Raw genomic sequence first — 23,893 nt, 5'->3', positions numbered from 1 at the left:
CTGGAGTGGGTTGCCATTTCCTTCTCCAGAGGATCTTCCTGACCCAGGGATCGAACCCAGGTCTCCCACATTGTAGGCAGACGCTTTACTGTCTGAGCTACCAGGGAACTTCCCCAAATGTATATGAACAGGACTCAAATAAGCTTAGTAAGCAGGTACTATTATCATTTTGCAGATGAGGAAATTAAAGCTCAGAGAGGTGAAGCAGCTGGCTTGAGGTCACACAGCTAATTAGCATGCCAGGCTTTGGACACGGGTCATCTCAGCTATATTTTAAAACATCATGCCAGGTGTGTGGCTTCCCTGGGGCTCTCTGGGCCTCAGTTTCCCCCTCTGTATAATGGGAGAAACAGGTGGTCATGAGGCTCTGTAAGCTCCCCAGGGGAAAGAGTCTGACCCACGTCAGACTTGGGAGGTATGGTCTTGAACCCTCTCTGAAACGTGTTTGGGATGTGATTTATCCCACCCCCCTTTCTCCCCAACACACCCACCCCTCTCTGGGGGCTTAGTGGGTGGAGGCAGCAAGGCTTCATGGGGCCCAGTGGGCTGACCTCAGCTGGATCCCCAGGTCCCCTCTCTCCAGCAAGGTGACCTCTCTGGCCAGGTGGCACAATGACAGGTCCTGGCTTCTAGGAGACAGAGCGGTCAAAGGTGCTGTTCGGGTTCCCCGACCTTTCACCTCTGCGGTCCCTGACCCTCAAGACTGCTGTCGGGTCACTTACCCGCTCATGAAGTCTCCAAAAATGTAGAGGCCGTTCAGGTTGGGGTACTCGCAGCCCCGGTACACGTAGCCCCCAGTCACCGACTTGCCCAGTTTGTGCGGGTAGGCGAAAATCGGCAGCACGTCATCTGCAGAGTGGGGAGACGCTGGGTGAGCCTGTAGGGGTCCCCGGAGGCTCCGCGGGTGGTCCTGAGTCCTGCGAGGCCAAGGGGTGGGAAGTCCCTAGGAGGGCCCGAGAGGGGGCCCCAGAGAGTCAACGAGAAAGAGTAATGCTTAAAGTTCACAAGGTACGGATAGGGCAAGGATTTGTCAGGCAGGAAGTGATTTGGGGAGGGCGGCGGGGGAGCCATTCCGGAGGGAAGAGCAGGCGAGGGAAGTCCGGGGTGGGCGCGCGGCTGGCTACAGAAGGAGGCACTGGTGCGCATCCCGATGGGGGTGGGGCGGGTTGTACCAGGATTGGGGGTCCCCAGTGGCGCGGGTGGTAGGTGAGGTTAGGGGGCCACCGAGGGAGGAGTGGGCGCACAGCCGTGGAGTGAAGGGTGGCAGATCTGGGGGGAGGGGTCCCCGGGGGCTCAGAGCGGGGTGGGTGGGTGGGGGGGCGGTCACCGAGGGAGGCGTTGGCGCACAGCTTGCGGTCATAGCACTCGTAGCCCTCGCGGGCGCGCCAGCCATAGTTGCGGCCGCGCTCCACCAGATCCACCTCTTCGAACTTGTTCTGGCCCACGTCGCCGCAGAAGAGGCGCCCGCGGCCCGCGCCCGTCGCCGGGTCGCCGCGGTCGAAGGAGCAGCGCCACATGTTGCGCACCCCGAAGGCGTAGACCTCCGGCCGCGCGGCGGGGTCGCCCACGAATGGGTTGTCGGGCGGGATGCGGTAGAGCGGGCCGCGCTCGTTGCGGTCCACGTCGATGCGCAGCACCTTGCCGAGCAGCGCCGATCTGCGGGAGAAAGCACCGACTGGGGCGGGGCTGGGGGTAGGGGGCCTGGAGCCCAAGGCCGCCCCAGGTGCAAGGCAAGCGTTGGCTCTGGGGCCAGAGACCCCAAGCTCACGTCCTCAGCAGCCATGCACCGGCTGGGTAACCCCAATCATTCAATTCGACATTATCAGACACCTTACCATGCGCCGGGCTCCATCCTAAGCATTTGACTTACATACCATCTGTTGCTTTGTTTCATCCTCACAGCAAACCTTTTAGATTGTGTCGTTGTTTAGTCACTAAATCATGTCCAGCTCTTCCAACTCTCTGGACTGTAGCCCATCAGGCTCCTCTGTCCATGGGATTTCCCAGGCAAGAATACTGAAGTGGGTTGCCATTTCCTTCTCCAGGGGATCTTCCCAACCCAGGGATCGAACCCGTATCTCCTGCATTGGCAGGCGGGTTCTTTACCCACTGAGCCACCAGGGAAGCCCCAGGCTTCTAGGTAAGTGGGTGCTATTGTGATCGCCATTTATTTCACAGTCGGGGCAGCTGAGCTCAGAGAGGCCACAGAGCACCCCTGGTTGCCTCACCCCTCATAAACCGTAGGGCTGAGATCCAGCCTCGGTAGCCTGGCTGCAGAAACCCAAGCTCTTCACCGCACTTTCTGGCCTCCCCAGGCCTTGGGGTTCTCTGCTGTAATATTAGATGGCCCCTCTCTTTCTCTGCAGGACTGTGCTACAGGGTGAAAATGATACAGAAAAACAATGCCTGTTTACAGCTTACTTGCAGCACCTAGCACAGCAACAGGCATGCAGTAGGCACTCATTAAGTGTTTGGTGAGTGAATGAATGAATAACTGCAATCAAAGTCAAGTGCACCATTTAAGAGTACCAGGGAGGGCAGGGAGACGGGAGAGAACGCGGCAGATGTTAGCAGGAAACAGGAGGTGGGTTTCTTGCCTCCTCTCTCACACACGCCCAGGGGCATCGCAGCAGTTCAGGGGTCACCCCACACTTCACACACACCATCCTGAACCCAGGCTCTGAGCGGGGAACAACTTGCCAGTCTCCCAGGCAGCTCTGGACAGAAAGTGAGGTCCCTTCAGGGTGCCCGGCCACATTGGCTTCTGGGGCCTGGGAGCGAGACCTCAGCACGTTGCCTCCAGAGCCACGCGGAACAGGGTGCAGCTGCAGCCTGGACCTCCATGCAGCCACTGGGGTGAGCAGCTTCTGGGTCTCATTCATTGCAGAACAAAAGTGACACATGAATCTGCGACATGCTTAAAGATGTGCAGAGGGGAACACACCCTCTTCATCTGTGGCTTTTTTTTTACAGTATTTATTTATTTCTTTGGCTGTGCCGGGTCTTAGTTGAGGCATGTGGGATCTTTAGTTTGGGCATGGGAACTCCTGGTTGTGGCATGTGGGATCTAATTCCTTGACCAAGGATTGAACTGCACTGGGAGCAGAGTCTTAACCTCAGGACCGCTAGGGAAGTCCCTTCATCTGTGATTTTTTGATGCACTTACTTACTGCAAGGTTTTCCCCCAGCATTTGGGTGCACTCCCTTTGGGCTGCTTTTTAACGCAGGACTGGCTGGTCTGCCCATTTGATGCAACTGTGTACCCCACATTCTCACAGAGCATCAGCACCCAAGCATTTCTGTCATCATTAAAGACACCACCCAAGTGTCCTCTTTCATGATGATAAAACGCTCCCCCCGCCCCAGTAGCTGCCCCACAGTTAATCCCCTATTGTGGACTTCCAGGTTCTGCTCCAGTGAGTTCCTCTCACACTCTCCAGCCTGCTCTGCACCAAGCTTCAGATTACTCCCCAGGGCCCACACACCACGCTCCAGGCTTTGATACGTAAGTGGGCAAAACTCATAGCAGCAAAATAATGTTTTAAGTCTTGTCCAATTATCTACAAATCCTTAATTTCTATTTTCTCAACTTCATCTCTAAATACATCCCAAACATGAGAAAACTGCAATGATTCTTATGCTGTCACATATGAAAGCACAAGTCACAAATTGGGAACACTTTAATTACTGTAATCAACATCATATGCGCTATTTTTACTCTCTGGGCTGAGGAAGGTTTTGTGATTTGGGCTGAGAGGATGGAGGAGGCTGCCCTGAGACTTCTGGGTATCCTCATCTATACACTTGAGACTGTGTATGTGTGTGTGCGTGCGTGTGTGTGTGTGTGTGTGTGTGTGTGTAAGGAAGGGAATGGTGGCAGGCCATCTTCTCAAGCCCAGAAGTGAGGAACTGAGAGCAAGACTCTGCTTCAGTTTCGGGGTCATCTCGGGTGACCCTTGGGGTAGAAAACCCACATGCCCATCCATACAGCCCTGCTCCAGCCAGCTCACACTCCCCATTTGGTCTGGGAAGCATCCTTTTCCTTCCTCTGGCTCCAGCAGGGCTGGGCGGACTTCAGAGAAAAATCTCATCTTCCCAGAGTCTCTGTGATGCCGCCTTTCAGATACCCATCACCTTTATTCCTCATAACAAGCCTGCCCATGGAGATGATCATTATTCCTTTCTAACTGATAAGAGAAAGGCACTGGGTTCCCCAGCTGGCTAGCTGCAGGCTGAGCTGGGGCCCAAAGCCATTTCTATTGCCCTAGTCTCATGGCTGAGGAAGTCATTCCCCCTTCAGAAGAGTACATAAACCAGCCCACCCACCAACCAAATCAGAACATACTTGTTTTGGGCGTTTCCAAACTTCCCAAAGGGGTCTCCAGCCATCCCACCATCTCCGGTAAAGATGTAGAGGTACCCATCATCCCCGAAGAGCAGCTGGCCTCCATTATGGTTCGAGGCTGGTTCTTCGATTTCCAGGATTATTCTAAAAGAAGATAAGCCACCCCCCACAAAAACAAACAAAAATCTCAGCCAGAAACACAAAACAAAATCACAGCAATAAAGCCTCCTCTCTCTTAGATACCATTTCGTAGTTGGAAAGACTTTCCATATCCTTTATAGGAGGTGATTTTTATAAGGATCTGGCAGGCTAGGAAGGGATCATTCACATCACTGTGCCAATGAGATCCAAGAGGCTCAGAGAGGTTGAGCAACTTGCCCAAGGTCACACAGCCCATAGACGGCAGAGCTAGGACAGGAACTCAGGACTTCTGGTTCTGGTCTAGCGCTTTTTCCACTGCTCCCCCACAACTAGCCCCTGCCTGTTATGATCAAGTGAAACCGTTGACTCAATCACTAGCACGACTGGTTTCTTCATCATCATAGCTACCCACACACCAGCCACTTAAGCTGAGCACTTGTGACAGTCTCTCATTTGCTATGGCTGTAACTTCTAGGGAGGCGGGCTGGAGGGTGCGGACTGTGCTCAGCTCCACACTCACTTCTCAGTGACCTCCTTTAGTGCCAGGGTGGGAACCTTCCACCACACTGCCAGTCATCTAGCTTCCAGTTAGGGCGTGCCAGGAGAGGGTGGCAGGCAAGGGTAAGGGAGGAGCCACATGTCCCTGGTCTCTGGCACTGCCTCCGGAAGCAATGGTTGCAGGAAGGGTGACAGCGGCCGGTCAATGTGGACACCTGGCTTTCTGCCCAGGCATCTGGGTACCAGGAGCGGCAAAACCCAGAAGCACCAAGACCTTTTTGCCTTTTGTTTCCTTCGCTTCTCACAAGAACTCATCTCTAGGGAACTTGACCCTCTCCTTTTCCTTCTCCAGTCCTCCCAATATCTTTGTAGCCAACTCCCTGTATTAAATTCCCTTTGACCAAAATGCTTAGGCTAGTTTAGGTTTTCCAGGATTGGCGACTGACTAGCCAATCCTTTATTAATGCAGATAAGAAACCCGAGGTACAGAAATGTCAGGTACCTTGAACTCAGGACTTTCGACCTTCAGAACCAAGACCAGAAGCCTTTCTATTGTGAGATCAACATACATGACATGGGGAACCACACACAATCCCCAAACCAGGTCCCCCACGCAAAGGACAGCTCAGACTGTTGGACATCCAGCCCTGAGAAAAGAGACTGACAGCTGACTCAGGCAAGGATGCCCATTCATTCCTGGCTCTGCCCTGAGCCAGCCATGCCTACTTCTTCCCCTGCAAGAGTCAGGTTCTAGGCTGGTACTGTGAGGTCCCCAGAGGGACCCTTGCTGAACCCCAATTCTGAAGTATGTTCATCTGTATATCTTGTGTTCCACCTTCAGTCTTCATCAGGAATCCATTTTTTAAAGTCATCATTGAAGACACATTCATCCTGTCTCTCTGTCTCCCCTCTGTGAGAGTCACATGGCAAACGTGGCCTCTCTTGGAGAATCAGTTGTGTGGCCTCATATAAGATAACAAGAATTATGCTTTCTCTTTTTGCCCTGGTTGCCAGGAAGCTCACAGGCGAAATCTATTAATACATTAGATTCTCACATTAGTCAGTTTGATTCCTTCTTTTTGTACTTTCAATGTCAAGAGTTTATAATTTTATCAAATGCATGATATCCTGTTATTTGCTTATTTGTCTTCAGATCAGCCCTGGTCCTCCTCTTACCCGCTCTCTACTTCAGAAGGCCAGCTCCTGTAAACTACATTTCCCATGCTCCTCCGCTAACTGGCCTCCAGCTAGGTTCGGCCAAGGAAAGCATTGGCAGGAGACTGGAGTTGTGGGGGAGAAAGTGAAAGTGTTAGTTGCTCAGTCATGTCTGACTCCTTGCGACTCCATGGACTGTAGCTGGCCAGGTTCCTGTTCATGGAATTCTCCAGGCAAGAATAGTGGAGTGGGGTGCCATTCCCTTCTCCAGCAGATCTTCCCAACCCAGGGATGGGACCCCTAGTCTTCTGAATTGCAGGCAGATACTTTACCAGCTCCTACAAACTACATTTCCCATGCTCCTCCGCTAACTGGCCTCCAGCTAGGTTCAGCCAAGGAAAGCATTGGCAGGAGATGAGATGGGGGGAGGGGGGGATTCAGGGGTATTTCTCCCTCCCTCTCTCTCTCTGCTTCAGGCAGTGTCTTGGCAGTAGCTGCACCTCTTCCCTGGCTCCAGCTGCCACCACCCAGACCCACCATGGTTCCAGCTTCTACCCAGCGGCCCCAGCTCAGGGGCTCCAGGAACCCTGCCTCTCACAGTCCAAGAGGTGAAGTCAGCTCCCTTCAGTGCTGAACTCGGGGTTGCCTCCCTTCTCCCCCTCCCTCCCCCCCATTTCTCATTCATCATTTCCAACACCTGAGGAACTAATTCCCAGTATCAAATTCTGCCTATTTGAATTACCTGGCACAGGACTTATTTTCCTATTGGAGACAGATTATGTATGCCCTTCACACCAGGCTAGGTCAAAAATTGTTCCTCACTCAGTCCTGTCTGACTCTGAGACCCAGTGGACTGCAACCCCCCCCCCCCAAACCCCCCCCCCCCCCCACCCCGGCTCCTTTTGTCCATGGAATTCTTCCAGGCAAGAATACTTCTCCAGGGGATCTTCCCTGACCCAGGCATCACACCAGGGGCTCCTGCATGGCAGGATGGCAGATTCTTCACACCTGTTTTCAAAACAGTTGGAGCATAATACCCAAAAAGCAGGCTGGGTGTTGGGAGGAGAAGAAGCCTGGAGGCAAAGAACGGATAAACCTGCAGTTGGGAGGGTGGGAAGGAGCAGTTTGCCTGGGGGTGGAGTGTGGAGGTGACAAGTAGGAGGTAGGGGCCAGCCAGGGGAGAATGGTCCCTTGGGGCCAGAGCTGGACGGGTGGGAGCAGTGGGTTGGGCCTGGGAGGGAAGCAGACAGATCAGAGTTCCAGCTCTGACCCTTCCTAGCTGTGTGACCTAGCAGTCCCTTCACCACTCTGAGCCGCCACTTCCTCATCTGTAAAATGGGGCTGTATGAGAACCAAATGAAATGAACCATCTAAAGTACCTGATCCAGGAGCTGGACTCAAGTCCCCGTGATGTCTGTTTGGCAACTGCCTCTCCCCTGAACTCAGCCCCCTTACTGGGTGTGACAGTCAAAATATTTCACACCTCTCGGGGCGCAGCGCAGATCCAATGGACCATTGCGGGTGCGCAGCCTTGCCAGGTCTCAGCCCCGCCCCCTCCCGGCCTGGGCTCCCGGGGGGAACCACCTCTCAGAGTCGTGGTCCACAGCGTTGACGTCATCCTCCGAGACCCTGAACTCGCTGATGCGGATCCACTCGTCAAAGCCGACGCCCACCGAGTAGTAGACGTAGAGCTTGCCGTTGTGCCGGAAGCTGGGGTGGAAGGCCAGGCCCAGGAAGCCCCGCTCGTCGCCCTCCCAGGGCGAGGTGAGCACGGCCCGGCTGATGTTCAGGAAGGGCTTCTCCAGCCGCGAGCGGTCGGGCAGGTAGACCCACACCAGCCCCAGCTGCTCGGCCACGAAGAAGCGGTGGGTGCCGTCCCGGGCGTGGACCATGGCCACCGGGTTGCGCAGCCCGTTGGCCACCTCCTCCAGGCACAGCTGCAGGCAGCCCTCGGCGTCAGCCACCACGCGGCCCAGGTTGGAGTTAAGGTTCTCGTTGACCAGCAGGCGCGGGAAGCAGTAGTCGGTGTCGTCCAGGGACAGCGAGCGGCAGAGCTTGGCGCGGTTGCCCTCCAGCGCCCAGAGCTCGCGGTCCGGAGACAGGTGCCGGAAGAGGCCTCGGCACGTCTGCCACATGTCCAGACAGTAGTCCTCGCAGAGCCCGGGCACCGTCCGCAGAGGCGTGGACGGGTCCTCCGCGTCATAGAGGTGGGCTGCGTAGGGCGAGCATTCCTGCAGAGATAGGCACGCACAGGGATGCTCTGGGCTGGGCTTACCAGCCGTGTGACCGCGGGCGGTTCACCCCATCTCCTAGAGCCTCAGTCTGATGATCTGTAAAATGGGAAGAGCCATCTGTCCGTTCCACCCACTGTCTCAACTACAGCTCCAGGGGCCCTGGATCTCCTCACCTTCCTCCTTTCTCTTGCCTTGATGCTTCTGTTAGAATAACCACACTATGACTACTTCTGCTACTAACAACATCAGGAGCTACTCTTAAGCACCTACTGTCTGCCAGGAAGGATCTGAGGCATTTTAATACATTTTTTCTTGTATTTATTTATTTTTAAAATAATATTTATGTGCTTGGCTGCCCCAGGTCTTAGTTTCGGCCCTCGAGATCTTCAGCTGTAGTATGTGACAGGGCTTCCCTGGTGGCTCAGATGGTAAAGAATCTGCCTGCAATGCAGGAGACCAGGGTTTGATCCCTGGATCAGGAAGATCCCCTGGAGAAGGAAATGGCTACCCACTCCAGTACTATTGCCTGGAGAATTCCATGGACAGAAGAGCCTGGCGGGTTGTAGACCATGGGGTTCCAAAGAGTTGGAGACAACTGAGTGACTAACACATGTGAACTTTTGCAGCATGTGGGATCCAGTTCCCTGACCAGGGATCGAACCCGTGGCCTTCTGCATTGGGAGTGCAGAGACTTAGCTACTGGACCACCAGGGAAGTTCCACTTTCTCTCTTAATATGCTGCCTCCGCCTTATATACCTCCATGATTCACTCCATGTTTTTTTTTAGATCCCTACTCAAGGGGCACCTCCAGGAAGGTCTTCACTGACCACCCATCCATCACCCCCATTTCCTCCTGACCTCTGTTTTGGCTTAAAACAAAAAACAACAAAAAAACAAACACTGTAACGTTCCCTGATAATATAATAAAAATCAATGGGTTTACTTGGTTATTGTCTGCCTTCCGCGGAACCTAAATTCCATGAGGGCAGGAATTTTGCCTGCGTTGGTCCCTGTCGTATCCCAGAGCCCGAGATGGTGTCTGGCATACAGGAGGCCCACGGTGAATACCTAGACACCATGCTGGACACTGACTCACTCTGACCAGCCCTGTGTCGGGGATAAGTGCTCCTCCCTCCATCATTTAATCCCCACAAGAGCCCACGACGGGGGGCTCCCTCCTGCACATGGGGAGACCAAGGTGTGGGTCCCCCAGTGTCACTCAGCACCATTTGGTGAGCATGGAGGATGTGGGTTTGGTCTCAGGTGGACCCCATTCCCCCAGCACCGGGGAGGTGACGCGTGTACACATGTGAGTACCTTGATTACACTCCTCCCCCCACTTCCTCTGTCCCCCTGGCCACCAGGACCTGCTTCCTCCTTCCCTCTGACCTTGGGTTAGGCCCCTCCAGGCGGAGCCCTGAGCCTGTCTCCTGTGGCCAGACCAGATTCTCCGTGAAATGAATCAGACCCTCTCCTCCCCTGCTCCCCCTCCCCTCCAGGACCTCTTCAGACCTCCTGACCTCACTGGCCCCTTTTCCGGCTCTGCTGGGCTGTGACTCCATGGGGCAAAACCCAACAGCTATGGCTCCCTCCTCCACCGCCCCCCGGGGGCTTCCCCACTGATGAGACACTTGGGATCCCACTCAGCGCCCGCCTGGGCAGGATCTGGAAGGCGGGGGCCTGATGTGGCAAACCTTGGACCCCTGGGAGAAGGAAGCTGATGGATAAATTGTTCTGTCTTCCTCTGGGCTCACCCCCCCATCCCCCCACCCCCCCACCCCCCTGTCCCCCCGCCCCGGGCCAGTCCTGATCTGCCATCTATACAGTTTCTTGGACCCATGGTCTCGCCAGCTCAAGCATCAGTCACACTTGGCAGCAGCCAACTTGCAACTGCATCCTTGATGGCTCTCTCTCTGCCCCTGGTCACTCCTGCTAGCAGGGTCCACTCACCCTAAGAAGGGAAAAAACCCATGCACTCTGGCCTAGGTTCTGCTTTCTGAGAACCTACGTGGAGACAACCAATGTGACTAGGCCTCTCCCAGCTTCTAGATCCAGAACCCACCATCTGAGAGCTGAAAGCCCCCTCCCAACCCCCTGCCCTCCAGAGCAAAGGTCTCAGCCCCCCAGGTTCTCTAAGGACGTGCCTCAGCTAGAGCCTCTGACCGAGCCCCCAACCCCCATCCCCCGCCCCCACCATGAGCTCACCAGGCCAGGGCCCGCGGGTCTGACTCAGACCTGGGCCCCCGGAGGCCTCCAGGGATGCTCGTCCCCCAGTAGGGGAGGCACAGACAGGCCCATGCTGCCCGCTCCCAGGCAGGGCCCGGCTGGGCTTCTACTGGAGGCCCCCAGGGGCCGTGGGTGGCAGGCTGCCCTCTTGGCTGGGTTCTCAGGCTCCTGGCCAGAGGCCACACCCTCCTTTTACACGATTGTGGCTTTTGGTCACACCGTTGGCCGGTCTTCCTGGCCTGTCTCCTGCTACCGTGGGGCTGAGGGCCACTTGGTGACGTGCTTGTGGTCTGGTGAGCACCGTCCCAGGCCCAGACAGGGAGGCCATGTTCCATGTGTTCCAGACGGCCCAGCCCTGGCCTCTGTGCCGTGCCCCCTCTCTCATGCTTCCCCGGAGGCCCCGTGAGTCCCGCCAGCAGCTGTGGGTGGATCAGAGAGGGTCTGTGCGCACACACAACTCATTTCTGCTTTGCGAGGTAGGGTCATGGTGATTCCTACTAGACATGAGAAGCTGAGGCTTCTCATAGGCCTCATGCCAAGAAGGCCGCATGCCAAGAAGTGGCCAAGCCACGGCTCAGACCTGGGTCTCATGACACCCAGACCAGGGCTCTTTTCAGATTACTCACCGGAATTTCATTCAACAAGTGTTTACTGCGTTCAGACTCCGAGCCAGGCACTGTCCTCGGCTCCAGAGACAGTGGGCAACAAAACAGATTTCTGCAAGCCTATCAGAACCCAACCCATGGGACTTCTCTGGTGGTCCAGTGGCTAAGACTCCACACTCCCAATGCAGGGGGCCCAGGTTCCATCCCTGGTCAGGAAACTATATCCCACATGTGACAGCTGAGTTCTCACACCACAACTAAAACTCCTGTGTGCCACAGCTAAGACCTGGCACGGCCAAATAAATAAATAGAAACAAAAACAAAAACAAAACACAGTAACTAGCCTCACAGTGGTCAGCGGGGGGAGGTAGCAGAAAACCCATGGAAAACCAGCCCAGTATCACATTGCTTAGCTGTCTGTGCCTTTCAGCACAGGGACAACCAGCCTGCCCACGTTACTGCCCAAGGCTGCCTCTGTGCGGTCACTGACACTCATGACCCACGGCCCAGAGTCCCGAAGGCTTCTATGTCCTTCGTCTACTCTTTAGGAAGACTGAGTCTTTTTTTTTTTTTTTTGATTGTGCCATGTAGGTAGTTCCTTGACCAGGGATCAAACTCTCAGCAGTGAAATCACAGAGCCCTAACCACTGGACCACCAGGGAATTCCCCAGGAAGACTGAGTCTTTGCACACAATATTCACCTGTAGGACATTGCCTCCTTACCCAGTTTGGCATCTGGCAAACTCCTATGCACACCTCAAAGCCCGACTCAATAGCCTTCTCTTACACCTCTGTTCCCTGACTCCCCTGGCCCTTGTGGATGCTCCTACAGTTCTCTGCCCACGTCTCAGACCAACATTCACCTAAATGTAATTCTGTAGCTTGCAGCATGAGCTCTGTTTCTGCTGCTCCTCCCCATTGTTCAGGTGGTCTGCTTGACTAGGACTGAGTTATCTCTGTGTGTCTGTCCACCCGCTAGGCTGTGGGACCCTTCAGGGCACGGATTCCAGGGCCCAGCACATGGTGAGGCTTCAAGAAGGCAGGCGACATGGCAAAGTGATTAAGAGAGGGGTTCTGGAGTCAGAGCACACAGGAGACTGAATCTACCATTCCCCGAGTGGCCTTGGCCAAGTTCCTTAACCTATCTGTGCCTACGTCCCCATCTATAAAAGGGAAGAAATTCCCAAGAGAAATAAACCGAAGCATAGCATTATTGGGAGAAATACACTGAAGCAATACATGTGTTTTCTGAGTAAGTGCTCAAACAACATGTACTATCAAGAGGCAACTCAGTGTTCCCTCCTCCAGGAAGTCTTCCCTGACTTTTTCAGGGCAAGCTCTGCCTCCATGGTGACCCTTGGGGAGAGCCTTTGGCCCATTCTGATAAGTGTCTCTGTGTCTTCTGAACTGAACAAGGAGACTTTTGAGAACTGGGTTTGTGACTGGCCAACTCCCCCTTGGAGAAGGCAATGGCACCCCACTCCAGTACTCTTGCCTGGAAAATCCCATGGATGGAGGAGCCTGGTAGGCTGCAGTCCATGGGGTCGCTAAGAGTCGGACACGACTGAGCGACTTCACTTTCACTTTCATGCATTGGAGAAGGAAATGGCAACCCACTCCAGTGTTCTTGCCTGGAGAATCCCAGGGATGGGGGAGCCTGGTGGGAGGCCGTCTATGGGGTCGCACAGAGTCGGACACAACTGAAGCGACTTAGCAGCAGCAGCAGCAGCAGCAGCAGCAGCAACTGCCCCTGGGCCCAGGACCCCACACAGGGCCACCTCCTGACAGGCTCCGAAGCACTGTCTGCCCAGTGGCTGCACCTGCAGAGCATGTTGTGCACAGACTTCTATCAGAAACCAGGCTTTGATGACTTGGGGCACGTAGAGGCCATCGCAGTCACGTGGAGGTTTGTTGCATGGACTGGTTCTCCTCAACCTGGGACCTGAGTTACCACGTCACCAGCTCTCTCTTCTCCTTCCTATGACATCAGATGGACCAGGGCAAAGCCTCAGGAAAGGGTCTGAAGGGGCCAGGAGGGACTACTGCCCTTTGGCTAGGTAGCCATCATGGGCATCTGGAGGAGTCGTGGGTGTCAGATGGGCGCGTGTTCTGGGGGGACTGTGGGCACAGGCATGTTTCATGGTCTCTTTTGCCATCAGGAGTCCAGGCAGATGTGAGTGCCTGAATTCCATCACTGACTGGAACTTGTAAACAAGGCACCTCGGCCCCCTCCCCTGGTGGAAGTCAGGAGGTGCTGAGTCCAGACACGGCCTTGGCTTGCTGGGAACACTGTCCCCGGTCCAGCGCTCTCCCTCCCTCCCACGAGGCCCTCCAGGGAAACCATGATCCAGCCTACGCTGCACTCTCCAAGCTCACTCCAGACATGAGGTCACTCCCGAGACGCCTGGGGTGAGATGCTAGCAGCCATCTTACCACAGCTTGCTCAAGGCCAGGCCATGCTGGGACGGTTCCCAAGGACAGAGGGGAGCTTCCTGCCAGGGGGAGGGTAGCGGGGCTGGCCCTTCCCTTCTTCCTCCGCAGACCTGCCTACCTTCAGTGCCCTGCTGAGCCTGGCACATAGTAAATGCTCAATTAAAACAAAAAGGCAAAAAACACGGAATGGACGCATGAACTCTTCTACATAACTGACATGGGAAGACTACAGGATCTGATCCTCCAGGGCCCCCAGATTGGTGAGGGGGGTGGATGCTTGATTGTACCATTCTCACTCCCCTGAGATGTACAGCGTGGGGGCTCAGGGGAGTCCACCAAAAGAGAGAGCCCTCCCAGCCCCTCTTATTTCTTGCTCAGACGATGGCTCACTCACATGGGCAATGAGTGTGGCCCAAGTGTCACCACGGCCACTTCCGGGTTGTATGATCACCAGGCTAGTCCCTGCCTCTCTGGGCTTCCCTGAAGCAGCCTCTGGGCCCCACTTCGTCCCCGCTTGGGGCTGGGCAGCCACTGGGGACCAAGGAGGCCTAGAGAAATCCAGGCAGAATGGCTCCCTGAGCTCTGAGTGTGTGTCATTCAGTCTTCACGGCAAGCGGGGGGTGGGAGGGCGGGGAAGCTTAGGCCTCCCCCAATGTAAACATGACGCAACTGAAGCGGAGGGCTGACCTGTCCGGGGTTGCGAGGCCAGGAAGTGGCAGGGCCAGGGTCAGACCCTAGTATGACTGGATCCAAGCAGCCCCGGTTGGCCCCACCCCTCCCACCAGCACCTGCCCCCAATGGCAGAAGGCTGGGCTCTGCTGTGTAGACAGGATCCCTCCACCCACAGGTCCTCTCACTTTCCCGGGACTGGGCCTGGGCCAGCCTTTGGACTTCTCAGCCTTGACCCAATACCCGCCAGGGGGTGGGGTCATCAGGCACTCTGGAGTCAGGAAAATGAACAACCGAGGCACAATCTGGTGTGAGGAGAAGCCAGGGTTCAGTTCTCAGAGGAGGGACGGGGGCCAAGAGGCTTCACCACAGGGATGTCTTTGGTGGTCTCCGAGGATGAGCGAGCCTACGCTGGGTGGGAGCATCATCCCAGGGAGAGGGCACAGCACGAACCTAGGGGGTCTGGAACTGCCTGGCACATCTCACCTCCGGGGTCACGCAGGGTAGGAGCCCCAGTGGGTGTCAGGATCCCGCAGTCCGGAGGGGCCCTCAGAGCACTCCGTCAGGTTCGGGGGAAAGGCCCTCATTGAGAGCAGGGTCCCCCAAACCCCTCGACAAACCCAATCCCAGCGCGCCGATCATGCCCTCTGCAGGGGTCAGTGGGCGCCCCCCTCCCCCCAAGGGGCAACACAACGAGTTCAGCAGGACAAAAGCTTCCCATCCTGGAGCTTGGACAAGGGCAGGGCTCTTTGGGACCGGGGCGCTGGGGGCATCTTTAGGCGGTGCCAAGGCAGAAGAGCCCCTCAGACTTGGAGGGAGCAATGATTTCATCAGGAGGAGAAACCGAGACCCAGAGAAAACCTAAGTCACAAAGTTAGTGATGGCAAAGCCCACAGACATCCCAGGATGCCCGACTCCCCGCTCCCTGACAAATGACTCCCGCCCGGGGGCTTCTGGTTCCGAAGCCCGATGCCCAGTCTCGATCCTTCTAGCCCAGTAGGGTTGCCACCGCCGCCACCCTCCATCTGGGACCGAGGCCCCGCGCGCGCGCCCTCCCGCCGCGCGCCCGCTCACCTGGCACAGCAGATCGAGCGCGTAGCCGGCGCACTCGGCCCACATCGCGGCGTCCACGCGCGCCGCCACGGCCCCGAAGCGCCGGGCCAGCGCCGCGTCCTGCTCGGGAGTGCAGCAGCCGAAGGCCGAGTACTGCGAGCAGAAGCGCAGCGGCTGCGGTGGCCGGAAGGGCGGCCTGAAGTCCAGGCACTGCGGGTGCGCCGCGGCCCCGAGCGCCCGAAGCGCCAGCAGCGCCAGCAGCGTCCCGGCCCCGGCCCCGGCCCCGGCCCGCCGGCCCGCCATGCCACCGCCCCGCTCCGCCCCGGCCCGGCCGGCGGAGGAAGAGGCGGAGGGAGGCACCCCCGGCCCAGTGCGGCCCGCGAGTAGCCGCCGGCCGCGCCCTGAGCGCCCGCCTCCCGCCCCGCCGGCAGCCTCCCGGGACGCCCGCCCCGCAGAGCCTCGGGTTGGGAGACCTGGAGACCTCCTGTGCAAGGAGGTCACCTCTGGCCCGGGACTGAGCGCAGAAGGGCGCGGTGCACAGCTCGGCGCAACCTCCAGGATCGGGAGTCTTTCCGATTACCGTGGCGGTGACCTGGCCTCCTGGGGCCGGGTGCGGACTGTGTTTCCCGTTTTCATCTGGGATGCAGCTGTCTCCCCCCGGGGTTTTTAGCCCAGGAGGTGCGGGAGACTCTGACTGGACCAGGGGAGGGACACCATGGGGCCCGTGGTGGAAATTCTCACAAAATCACTTAAAATGGGAGCACAGTCATGTAAAAAGGTGGTGGCGCTGGCCTGGGACTCACAAGGTGGGGAGGGAGGTTGGGGCCGCTTCCAGAGCCCACCGTGGACGCCCACTCCAGACTTCTTCGCCTTCTCCGCTCCTGGGCAGCAGCCTCCAGACAGCCTGGCACTATAGGGCCTCCTCCCTCCGGCTCCTGCCTGGGTGAACCTCCAGCTGTCTACCCTCCAGCTTCTGCTGGGCATCACCACCCGGATGATGGAACCAGCATCACCACCCGGGTGTCGGAATGGGCAGCCGCAGCAGACGTTTCTCTCCCCCCTCCCCATCAGCTCCACTCCACAGAGCCCTAGAGGTTTTTCAGAAAGGCAAATACCAAGGGGGTCCTTGCCCTGCTGAGCAGGCCTGAGGCCTCTCAGAGCCCAGGGACAGGGTTTGCAAACTCTCTTGAGCAAGCCAGCCCCCCTGAAATGCTGCTTCTGAGACCCAGAGATTCTGATGGCCCCCCTGTAGAACTCTAATGCAAGAAATTCTGGAATTACTCTTTGAGCTACCCTGGTATACAATACACAGGGTAGGATGGAGTTCACCTGCGGCTCCCACTGCCCAGACAGGACCCCCCTACACACACACACACACACACACACACACACACACACACAGACACACTGCCCCCCTCTGCCAGAATTTCAGAGCAACAAATCCCCCCAGGGTATACTCTTCCAGGTGGGCCTTAGCACTTGCTTCTCCCAAGAATGCTCTTCTCCATCTTCTCAGCCTGGCAAACTCCTACTCAGCCTTCGTGGCCCCAACTCACACACCCATTCTGGGCAGGTCTCTTTGGGCTGCCCTGGGGGACAGGATCTGTGTCTTTGTGCCAGCCCTCGTGGCAGGACTGAGGGTGAACTTGATTCTGCAGGACTCTAAGCTCCCTGAGGTCTGTGCTTTAGGCCTGAACAGGTACCATGTGTGAGCCAGGGTGTCCACAGCAGGCCAAACATCTCTAAGTACTTAAAATGTGGTGGGGGTGGACTTCCCTGGTGGTCCAGTGGTTAAGACTCCCCATTTCCACTGCAGTGGGGGCACAGGTTCAATCCCTGATCAGGGAACTAAGATCCCACGTACCTCATGTCATAGCCAAATAAATTAATTAAATAAAAACAAAATCTCTACCATGGCCAACATGCCCTATAAAAAAATAAATACAATAAAATGCGGAATTTAATGTAGAGAATTGATGCTCAAGAAGCTGTACAGGAAACAGTGAGGCAGCCTTGAGACTAGCAGGAAGATTCTACAAGTACCTGACTGGAGGAACAGCGGGGAACTTCACTACAACCAAAGGGCTAGGTCACCTGGCCAGAGCTGGGTGGCCAGCGGGCATGTCTGGTGGAACTGGAGACAGTCCCCGTTAGAGACTCTGCCTGTTTCAGAGGGAAAGAAATCCTCCGGCTTCTCCCTTCCTCTGGCCTTCTGGCTCCTCTCACTGGCCCAACTTGCAGGGGAGGCTGGGGCTGCAGCCTGGGAAGTGCTGGGGCCCTCCTACAGGCCATGGGGGCAAGGGCAGGGCCAGACGGGAGCTGCGGAGGGCTTGAACAGTGGCCCCTTCCTCCCAGCCTGGAGCCACCCAGGGCAATGGTCCCTGTCTCAGACTGAGTGGCTTGTAAGCAGCAGAGATTTATTTCTCACAGTTCCACAGGCTGGAAGTTCAAGATCAGGCTGACAGCACAATTGGGTTCTGGTGCTGGCTCTCTTCTGCATTGCAGGCATCTATTTTCTTGTTGTATCTTCATGTGGCAGAGATAGAGAGAGACAGAGAGGAAGCTCGTGTCTTTTTCCAAGGGCACTAATCTGGCTTATGGGGGCTCCAGTCACATGACTTAATGACCTCCCAAAGGCACCACCTCCTAATACCATTGTCTTAGGGATTAGGATTTATGTTTGGAGGAGCATGAACATTCAAATAAGATTTGTTTAAATGTATTATTTAATTACTTTATTTATTTTTGGCTCTCCTGGGTCTTCGTTGCCTCGGGGGCTTTTCTCTAGTTGCATGAGCAGGGGCTACGCTCTAGTTGGGGTGTGTGGGCTTCTCACTGCGCTGGCTTCTCTCGTGGTGGAGCGCAGGCTCTGGGCACTCAGGCTTCAGTAGCTGCGGCTCCCGGGCTCTCAAGCACTGGCTCAGTTGTGACGCACAGGCTTAGCTGCCCAGCGGTATGTGGGATTTTCCCAGATCAGGGATTGAGACCACGTCTCCTGCATTGGCAGGCGGATTCTTTACCACTGAGTCCCCAGGGGAGTCCTGCAGGGACGCAAACATTCAGATCATAATAACAGCACATCAACACAGGCTCCCGGAATGTGTGTGAGGGGCTGGGAGGGCGGGGGTGGGGGGACACAGAGCCTGGGCCATAGCCTTGAGCTGAGGGGACAGCCTCACCAGGGCCCAATGTCATTGCCACAGGAGTTTCTGGAGATGGCCAGGCAGACACCTTCCCCCCCAACATACACGCCTGGACACCGCCAGCCACTCAGGCAGAGTCTGAGGCCACGGCGTCCTGCTGAGCCCCCATCCCCACCTGCGTGGAACAACTTTTAGAGATGTGTTTGTTAGTTCATTTGACAAATGTTCATTAAGCAGCTACAGGGCACTTGGCTCAAGGCCCCTGTCCCCACCTGGCTGTTTTCCGGCATGCTGGGCTGTCTGACCTCGGAGAAGGCTTGTTGTCTGGGGTCCCGAGGAGGGGGGCCTGGGGCCGGGACTCCTCTGGCTGGTGCCCCTATCATGGGGGCACGCTTGCCAGGGTCCCCAGCCCTCTTTCCGGGTCCCGGCAGTGTGGACGCAGTCTCTGTGCTGAGGTCCGCTGTGCAGACAAGGAAACGCGCGCTGCAGCACACAGCAAGCGGGCGCTTGGGAGCCGGGGTCTGCGGTTCCTCCCCGGCACGCCGGAGCTTGGAAGTTCTTACTCCTGTCTCACCAGTAAGAAAAAGGGCGGGGCTTCTCCGCCCGTCTAGTGGTTAAGAATCCAACTGCCAATGCAGGGCACAAAGGTTCGATCCCTGGCCCAGGAAGATCCCACCTGCCACGGAGCACCCGAACCCGGGCACCACGACTCCTGAGCCTGTGCTCTGTAGACGGTGCTGGGTAACAAGAGAAGCCGCTGCGATGAGAAGCCTGCACAGCAATGGCAGCAAGAGTAGCCCCCGGTCGATGGACTTGGAGAAAGCCCGCAGGCAGCAACAATGGCCCAGAATAGCCATACATAAATAAATCTTTTTAAAAAAAGAAAGAAAGGAAAAGGATGAACAGACTGAAAATTGGATCAGTGACTTTTCCTGGACCCATCTGAGAACTGAGGTTTGAGGGTCAACCGCCACCCCTAAATTTGAAGAGACAAGCGAGTCCAGAGTCCCAGGGGTGATCGGATCACTTGGGGCAGAAGGTACTGGATCCAGAACCTGTCGGATGGCCTCAGAGGTCATGTTGATAATTGCAGGAGGCTTAGTCCATAGTGTCGCTAAGAGTCAGACACGACTGAGCGACTTCACTTTCACCTTTCACTTTCATGCATTGGAGAAGGAAATGGCAACCCACTCCAGTGTTCTTGCCTGGAGAGTCCCAGGGACGGGGGAGCCTGGTGGGCTGCTGTCTATGGGGTCGCACAGAGTCGGACACGACTGAAGCGACTTAGCAGCAGCAGCAGCAGAGCCAAACAGCATGAGGTGAGGAACTCCTGTGGGGCCCGGTGGTCACAGTCTAAAGGAAGAGGGACTTGATCGCCAGGGAACCTCACCAAAGACTCCCACAGCTCTTGCAGGGGGAAGGGAGAGCCTGTGGTCTCCTCCCTACCCACCGCGAAATACTCTCACAACCGTCTCCATAACAAAACCCACTCTCCAGGATTAAGAGCCCTACCAGAGGCACGTCCCTGGTGGTGCAGTGGTTAAGAATCCACCTTACAATGTAAGGGCTGTGGGTTCGATCCCTGGTCAGGAAACTAAGATCCATGTGCCTTGGAGTCCACACACCACGACTAGAAAGGCTGCGCGCCACAGTGAAGGAACCCGCAGGACACAACGGAGGTCCCAGGGGCCGCAGCTAAGGCCTGACGCGCCCAAGTAAATAAACAACTTAAAAAAAAAAAGAATACTAATCAGCATAGGCATGTCAAAGAGAGAGACTTAACAGAGCCCCATCCACATCACCTCCCAACACCCCTCGCAAGGCATTTCCCCCACTCCAGCCCTCTCTAACCCGACCTCTAACCTGCCTGTCTTACCTAAGGGGACAAGCTGAGAAACACTAGGGAATGCCACAGCCCCTGAGGGCTGAGCCGGTGGCCACGGACTAGATGGCCTGAACTTGCACCAAATGCCGTCTGGGGCCAGGGATATTCAGGGGACTGGGGACACTGCCTGGGCAGCAGGAACAAAGCTGGTCCTTTGAGCCGATGTGCCCTCGAGCTCCACGTGAGGGAAACAGCAGTGGAAGCCAGGCCTGTGGCTAAGGAAACCTCCGGACTTTCTTCCCCAAACAGTGGCTTCTTGGGTACTTTCAGCCGTTGCTCCCGGGCCCAAAGGCTGCCTTCTTGCCCTTCCGGGTCTCGCCTGGAATGAGACGGACACGCAATTCTTCCGTCAACACCCTTGATGACCCTGTGGACGACCTTCCCCACCCTCAGCCCCGAATTCCCTACCTCTTGAGTTGGGGATGGGGAGGAGGTGAGGCCAGGCCACTGCTGGCCACTCCGGGTCCCAGCCCAGTGGGCCTGAGGATTGTCTGAGGTCGCAGGAGTATTGCCCACATTTCCAGGAGCCCCGAGGGCACTGTCGGCTGCCAGAACCGGACACACAGACCAGAGGAACACCCAAAGCCTACTCTAGCCAGACTGGGTCAGTGTGGGCTGCCAGCCATGCATCAGCTCCTGCGGAGCAGACGCCCGCTAATTACACAGCCATTAGTTCCTTCTCCAGAGTGACGGGAAAGGCCCCTGACCCGCCTGTCTGTGCAGGGGGCCACTTGCCCTCCCTGTCTCCAGTGGGCAGCCCAAATAGGCTAATCCTTTCTCCCCAGGACCCAGGCCACTCAGCCACAGCAGGAGATTGCGCTAGGCATCCTAGCACGGGAAAATGTGGGAGCTGGGGGCTGGGCTGGTCCCTGCTCAGTCACCCTGGCGGCTGGACTACCTGCGTGATGTGGATCACAGCTGGGCAAAGGGCCTGGGGCCAGCAGAGGCTTTTGTAAACACCTCACACCTATGAGAAATCATACAGCACGGGAGAAAGAACGCCCAAGGACACACCACCAGACTTTACCCACATTAATATTTGACCACATTTGCTTCAGACGTCTCGAGTGTGATTTCAAAACAAGAGGAACTGTGAGGGACAGTGTGAGAGGCCAGGAGGGTTAGTGATCCAGAGCGTGGGCTGTGCTACTTATTGTGACCTTGGACAGGCCGCTTAACCCTTCTGTACCTCAGTTTACTCATCTGTAAAATGGGCTGGCAGGTGAGGCCTGGCACATAGCATGTGCTTGATACAGACCTGGCTGGCTCCCACCTTCTGCACCTCACATTGACCTCACAGCCTTTTCCTCTGCTCCTGGGGGAAGTCTTTCCTGAAGGTGGTGCATGCAGGTACCACAGAGAACTCAGAACATCATCTAACACCTCCAACTTTGAACAACTGAACTGTGCTCTGCACTTTCACTCTGACTGGCTTCTGTCCCCTCACCCGGTTGGCGATTCGACCATGTGGATATGGGAGCTTGCTCACTGAACTGCTGTCCAGGCCACATCGCATGCTTAGGGCTACCTTCTGTCCGCCTTGCCAGTCACCAAAAGGCAGCTCAGCCTGTCCCTGGACACCTGCTGGCCTGCTGATCTGCTGGTCTCTTTTCAAAATGTCAGGTCCCAGGGGCTCAGGAAGCCACCTTCAGAGCCTCAGTGAAGTGTCCTGACACTGAGCCTGGGGTTCAAACCCCAGAGCCCCCATTTCCTGACCGCACTGTGATTCCTTCAGCACCCTGTGCCTGAGGGTCTCCATCTGCATGTGACCAGGACTTAAGTGGCGACAGCTGGTGCAGGCAGGCCGTGGGAGAAGGTCTCAGGGGCTGGAAGACACCAGCAAGCATGCCCCTGAGTTCACACCTGACCCCCAGAGACTCAGGGTACCTGGGGAGACCTGAGGATCCTGCGGGCACGGGGTAGGGGTGGGGGCAGACCCCTGATTCACATGGCCCCCGGGACCTGAAGACGGGGACCTGGTGGCAGACAGCTCACATGTGCATTCGTGCTGGTGTGAGGTCAAAGAGGCATCACAAAGCTGCGTCACGCCCAGTTTCTTCTGTTTATTTTTTTTTTCTTCTTTTGAAGTTTAAAATCAAACACAGATGTTTTGAAAAGAGCCAGCAGATTGGCAAGCACCTCACAGCAACCTTCTAGGATGGACATTATTATTAACCCCATTTTACAGATGAGAAAACTGAGGCTCAGGACATTGATACTGCAAGACCAATCAGATACACCCATCAAACACTGCACTACAAGGGCATACCTGTAAACACGGGATGGGAGGAAGTGGGACAAGAGGATGCAACAAGAATTTATGGGTGCCGTGAATGGATGCTATTGTTACAAACAGCTGCCAACCCTGTGTGTGGTGGTCAAGTCCTATATTGGCTACAGTCTTATACCCAATGGCCTTAGAATCCCATCTATTGCTCGGCTTGCAGAAACTGGTCTCTGAGCTTGTTAGGGGCTGAAACCAAGACCCAAGGCTCCAGGGGATGCTCAGCCAGTACTGGAATCCTACTGATAACCAAAGGTCATCCCAGGAGAGGGAGTTTAAACCAGAGAGATATGGTTCAGCCCATAAAAAGAGAGTCTTTCCAGGTTGGGAGTTGATTCATTAAGGAGTAAGCTCCCCATGGCTGTAGGCATACAAGTAATTGTCGAGCAGCTTCCTATCAGTGCTTTTGTGACCCGGGGGAAATCCCGTTATTTTCATGTCCCTTTCTGTCCCTGAGTCTCTGAATACTTAGAGCTTTCATGTATTTTTAAGTACAGGCAATATTTCTACAGGGTTCAAAAGCCAGAAAGCACAAAATTAAACCAGTGAGGAAGGTTCCTCTCCCACCTGCGCCCAGGCCTCAGCTCCCCTCCTGGAAGCGCAGGGTGATGCTGGGTTTGGGGCCACCCTCCAGAGCACACTCGCTCTTCATTTTTCAATAAGTACATGTTTACGTTATTTTTATTTCTGTTCTGTCTCCTGCTTGTTTCTCTAACAATGGATTTTTGGTGGCAGCCTAATGACTTGGGACAGTCCCCTCAAGATGTTGGACTGTTGGGAGATGACCTTTCCCCAGTGACACCCGGCAAAGAACCTGACGCGCGTGTGGTCTGGTTCTCCCAAGAAAGGTCCTGTATCAGGGGGAGTCTGGGTGAGCTTACCCCAGCCCGTGTGGCTGCAGCAACTCCTCAGGCCACCAGGGGGCCCCATAGAGCTGCCCAGTCCTGCTGGTGGCCACATCATGTCCCGAGGGGACCCACAGCCCAGTGGAGACTCCGCAGAGGCAGGCAGGCAAACCTGCGCTGGGACTCAGCATCCTGAACTTCCAGGAGCACTGCCTCTTCCTCATCCTGCCACCGTCCTTGTCCAGGAATGCAAGGGCAAGACGCAGAGGCCACTTGTGACCCCAGTCACCTCTCCCAAAAAGAAAAGGACAACAGATTTTAAGCCATCTTTCTGGGTGTTGTTTTCATTCAGAAAAGACAGAGAGCGAGATGTTGC

General features: G+C 56.0%; 1 protein-coding gene across 1 annotated transcript in view; it reads right to left on the bottom strand.

Annotated features, from left to right (window-relative positions):
* Positions 1-15,863, bottom strand: part of HHIPL1 (HHIP like 1) — a 31,612-nt gene extending 15,749 nt beyond the window's left edge. Inside the window, exons 1-5 of the mRNA XM_055556383.1 lie at positions 15,382-15,863; positions 7,724-8,370; positions 4,346-4,489; positions 1,328-1,656; positions 723-849 (exon numbers count right to left, since the gene is read on the bottom strand). Coding sequence (XP_055412358.1) covers positions 723-849; positions 1,328-1,656; positions 4,346-4,489; positions 7,724-8,370; positions 15,382-15,663 — 1,529 coding nt within the window. The 5' untranslated portion in view covers positions 15,664-15,863. The remainder of the gene's footprint in view (positions 1-722; positions 850-1,327; positions 1,657-4,345; positions 4,490-7,723; positions 8,371-15,381) is intronic.
* Positions 15,864-23,893: the final 8,030 nt, after the last annotated feature.

This window comes from Bubalus kerabau, chromosome 19, assembly GCF_029407905.1.
Source record: "Bubalus kerabau isolate K-KA32 ecotype Philippines breed swamp buffalo chromosome 19, PCC_UOA_SB_1v2, whole genome shotgun sequence".
NCBI lineage: Eukaryota > Metazoa > Chordata > Mammalia > Artiodactyla > Bovidae > Bubalus > Bubalus kerabau.
Note: the sequence above shows the minus strand (reverse complement) of the source record. Positions and strands in the feature narration are given on the sequence as shown.